This window comes from Macrobrachium nipponense, chromosome 43 (genome assembly GCF_015104395.2).
Source record: "Macrobrachium nipponense isolate FS-2020 chromosome 43, ASM1510439v2, whole genome shotgun sequence".
Lineage (NCBI taxonomy): Eukaryota > Metazoa > Arthropoda > Malacostraca > Decapoda > Palaemonidae > Macrobrachium > Macrobrachium nipponense.
Genome location: NC_061104.1, coordinates 24,687,681 through 24,692,680, shown reverse-complemented (window position 1 = coordinate 24,692,680; position 5,000 = coordinate 24,687,681). Strand labels below are relative to the sequence as shown.

The following is a 5,000-nucleotide window of genomic DNA, read 5'->3' as shown; positions in this document are numbered from 1 at the left end:
AGCGTTCGTAAAGGGAGGTTTTCGACATTTTTGGAGCATTCGTAAAGGGAGGTTTTAGACATTCTTTTGGAGCATTCGTAAAGGAAGGTTTTCGACATTATTGGAGCGTTCGTAAAGGGAGGGTTTAGAGATTTTTTTGGAGGACTATTGAAATATTTTCTTACCTGTTATAACTGGCAATCAGTTTATTTGGTGTCTTTCGCATTATAGCACAGTAAATGAAGGAAGATAACTGTAGTTACTTGGAACTATATTTTTACTTTACTACCATATTCCACTAAAAGTTATTGAGTATTTTTGAAATATATTAGTACTTCACTTTATTAATATATACCATTAAAAGTATCTAATATTTTGAAAATATATCAATATTTTTACCTCATTAATATATACCACTTAAATTACATAATACTTTTAAAATATATCAATATTTTTACTTCACTTATATATACCAGTAAGACTTATTTAACGTGACTGTAGGGAAATTGTAGAGAATAAATCACATAAATAAAGGTTACACGGTATCATGTAATACTAAAGAGAAACAAAAATGTTTTAGTCAGCGCTATTCAATATGTGTTTAAGGGAAATCTGCGTTATTATTGAGGCATAATAATTCGAATCTATTCTGAAAATCTTAAGTCTTCTGTGACCATATGGCTGGTTTTTATGTTGTTAATTTTGGTTAGTGATTGGTTTGTGGAGAGTTCTGCATCAGTGATTAATATTTCTTCGAACCAATACAACAATAAAGGCCGAGTATGATCGTTTAAGTGAGAATGGATGTAACAAAGGTTATTAAATCATTTTCTTAATGTAGACAGCTTTTTTTCAAAGTCTATGAGAAGAAAGAGGCTGTGCTTATGAGAGAGTGTAAGAAACCCACCGCTAGCTTTCATTTTTAAATTGGTTTAATCATATGCAAATTGCTAGAGTGACGACAACAGCAACAGCATAATATATAGTGTCTTTCACGGGCTATTTTTGTTGTCAAGTATATGAACTTTTAATTTTCCTTCAAATCCTTACCAGGAGACGCCTTCTATACAACAAGCCAAGTTTTTCATGCCTTACTTTGGTTGCAAAACCTTCCACAACCAATTTATCTCACTTGAAATGTGAAGCACCTAAAAGTCCTGTAATTCTGGATGATGATAGAATAATATAGTAAACACGGATCCAGAGGGTAGGAGGGTGTTCTAAATTTTAGTCCAAAGTCTGAGTTACGTAACAAAAATAAAAATTTACCTTAGCTAGTTATTTGTGTGTTTTTTGTTTACTCGTATACCAAATAATCAATATTATTTCCGTGGAGGGCAAATATTTATTACGTCCCATAATTCCATTCAAGGTAAAATAAACTGGACTCTTTATCTTTCCTTTCAGCTACAAGCAATGAACTAGTAATATTCCTTTGATTATTTTCCCATCTTCAGCTAAGTCTGGTTAGGTTAGGTTTAACACCGATGAGCAAAAAATACACAAACCACAAGATAAGCAGTCGGGAAAATACGAGTCATATCGAATATTTTTTACGAAAGCATAATAATTCAATATTATAATTACTATTCTTAACATGATTTCGTATATTTTCATAAGGAACAAAAAAATAAAACCATTATCGTCCTTCATAACTTTCCGCAAGCGATTAAATGAGGCTATCAGGGAAAAGGCGAATATTCAGACAAGCAATGAATAATTACGTAAATAAACATATATAAACTACTGTGGGTGAGCATCGTTTTTAACCAAAAAAATTTTATTTTCATGACAAAATTCTTTTGTACTTTGAACTTCATACTGAAAAAAGCTTTATTTCTTTCATGATCAATTATCGTAGAACTAATCTATCATTTCAGTAATATAAGCCTACTGTGTGCTTGTTAAATGTGAATAGGTTTCAGCTAATGAAATAATAATAATAACAATATTGACTAATAAATATTTTGTCAATACCTTCCATTTAGATTTGACAACTTTGCTAGCAATTTTGTCCATTTAGATAGTTAGTAAATATACTGTCAATTTATCCATTAACGCACATTACTGTAGTTGATGTCGAATAAATCATAAGCAAACATTTCCTTTGAGTACACCAATTAGAACAATCAACATTGCGGAATATTAAATTTTGTTCCGTCCGCTTCTCACACAGCTCATTAAATATTAAAAGACATCCAGGTTAACAACTCGGACGTAATGGTCTTTCCGTCTACACAAAAAGGAGTTGTCACAGAAATAGTGGGTCTTCTTTCTCTCTTAATGTTCTACTACAAATCTGAGGATTATTAAAAAATGTTTTTGTGTTAAACTAATGCACATGCCGCACAGTTTGGGACGCCTAGCCACGCCTGCTGAACACAGCAGGTTGCCAAATACTTAGGGATATCGATTATTAAATTGTGTACTTGCAACCCTCTTATATAGCTCATCAATAAAGAGGGATAAACAGTTTGATGTCTTAAGAAATCAAGAGCAGACAAAAGAAAACATAACAAAAACTGCACAGGCTATGAGAAGAATGTAATGAGATCATTATTGTTTACAATATAATGTTTACCAAACATAGTCAGCGGTTATAAGGATTTTCCGTTCATCATTAAGTTATTAACACCTTGTGTAATAAAGGATTTTTGGTTCATCATCAAGTTATTATCACCTTGTGTAATAAAGGGTTTTCGTTCATAATTAAGTTATTAACACCTAGTGTTATAAAAGGTTTTTCGTTCATCATCAAGTTATTAACATCTTGTGTAATAAAGGATTTTTCGTTCATCACCAAGTTATTAACACCTTGTGTAATAAAGGATTTCTGGTTCATAATTAAGTTACTGACCGCCTTGTAATACAGCACCAGTAAATGCTTGTGCTTCTGTCAACAGAACACAGAATCAAATGAAACTGCGCCATAGTTTTCCTCAACATTACGCAATGGATAATCAAACAGGAGAACTACGTTTGTAACCTTATATACCAATACCACGGCCGTGTTACAAATGTTCACTAGTTAAAAGTAAAGAGAAACGCTCTTTACCACCGTAAAAATCAAGAGTGCGAAAAGAAGACAATTCTTTCGGGAAAATAAACGCGTTCAAAGTTTGGCTGTGTGTTGGCAAGTTTAAATTACAGGTCGTTTTCACGCGGAGAACATTTACCGACGCATAAGAGGCGTCTCAAATTGTATATTTGTCTCCTTTGTCAGCTGACGGCTCAGGGATTGAAAATTTCATTTCTGTCCTGCTGCCAGTGACTTATTTTGGTCCTATAGTTTTATTTGTGTATTTAAGCTCAGTATAAAGTTTATTATAATTTACCTATATAATATATATATATATATATATATATATATATATATATATATATTATATATATATATATATCATATATTTGTATGTATGTATAGTATGCTTGTACTAAAAACACTCACACACACACACACTATATATATATATATATATATATATATATATATATATATATATATATATATATATATATATATATATACAGGTGTGTGTGTGTTTTTTAGTGAGGGAATATACTCCAAAAACATGAAAAATACGCGTTGCACTAAGAAATATATACTAACTTCTTTTCCCCAACATGCTTAACGTTACATACGATACGTAAACATACAATTATACGCAGAGGCATAATTAACTTTTAATGTATTATTACTATACTGTTATTAACATCATTATCACTACAACCCCTTTCTGTCATTTTCCAGCACCGTCCTTTACCTGGTCTTCATCATCATCCTTGGAGCTACGGTGGAGCGTCACGTACTTCTCTCCGACTACATGATCACGGAGAAGGTGTCAGCCATCGGTAAGGCCTTAGATTAGCTTCTGTGATGACAATTGCTTTTAATATTTCAGGAACTATACAATTGAGATGAAGCAATTTGCTGAGACTACTGCGTCCCATTTATAAACTTGAAGACTAGACTTTAGAAATAATTTCTAGAAGGTGATAGTGAGAACGAGAAAGTTGGAGAAGGTGGACAGATACTGTAGGTGTGAAGAGAATAAAGAAAAGAAAAAAAAAAGGAAAACCGACAGCTGCACCCGAAGTGCCTGAAGCAAAAAATCCTTTAGAGGTACCTACAAAATGCTCCGTGAGGCTTACTGTAGGTGGTTCCCCTCCGGAGAACAAACGAGAGAAATGAAATATAATTCATAAATAAAAAAAAAATATAGTACCAATGGAACCGAGAATGCCTCTTGTAAGCTAAAAGACTGGATGACCCTGTGTGAAGCCAGAACTCTTGCTTGCTTTCCTGCAAAGCCCGTAGCAGAGTAACCTTTATTCTTAGATCTGTTTGTGTCAGTGAAGGCGGAGAATCCCCTGAAAAATACGACGCAACAAAAGAAAGGAGAGAGGACGAAAGGAAGGAAAAAATGCTACGAAATATACAAAAGAAAAAAGAAAAGAAAAGCATAAGAACGACTTTATCTCGTCGTGCCCCCTCCCCCCCCTCCCATTTCCCCTCTGAAAGTAGTCCATTGGGTCAAGGACTATTCACCGATGGATGGAAAAAGGTTCATCACTGATGTACGTGTACAAAAGGAAACGTCCACGGTTATCTGTACATGGTGGAATATAAATACGTACAGAATGTACTCTCTCTCTCTCGCTCTATCTATATATGTGTATATATATATATATATATATATATATATATATATATATATATATATATATATATGTATGTATGTATGTATATATATACAGCATATTATCTCTGCCTACGTCATTACAGTTTTTGTTGGAAATGCTGTTACAGTTTTGTAAGTAATGAGATACATCTTACGAAAGCCAGCTGTCGTTGTAACTGAAAATATCTGCTGCTGAACAACTCGCACATAAAAATCTAAATTACGAAATAAAAGAGTAAGAGCTGCTCTCTCTCTCTCTCTCTCTCTCTCTCTCGCTAAGCAAATCTATTAGCCTTAATTAAATTTCCTAACGTTCGACGACAGCCAGGGTTGTAACTG

The 5,000-nt window shown here is 33.2% G+C and overlaps 2 protein-coding genes across 4 annotated transcripts in view; one reads left to right on the top strand and one right to left on the bottom strand.

The window, feature by feature from the left end:
- Nucleotides 1–5,000, top strand: part of LOC135213585 (solute carrier family 12 member 8-like) — a 101,911-nt gene that overhangs the window by 82,302 nt on the left and 14,609 nt on the right. The window contains exon 6 of the mRNA XM_064247584.1: nucleotides 3,731–3,831. Within this exon, the coding sequence (XP_064103654.1) occupies nucleotides 3,731–3,831 (101 nt within the window). The remainder of the gene's footprint in view (nucleotides 1–3,730; nucleotides 3,832–5,000) is intronic.
- LOC135213586 (peptidyl-prolyl cis-trans isomerase-like) overlaps nucleotides 1–5,000 on the bottom strand; it is a 106,995-nt gene that overhangs the window by 100,103 nt on the left and 1,892 nt on the right. The gene's annotated exons all lie outside the window — the stretch shown is intronic.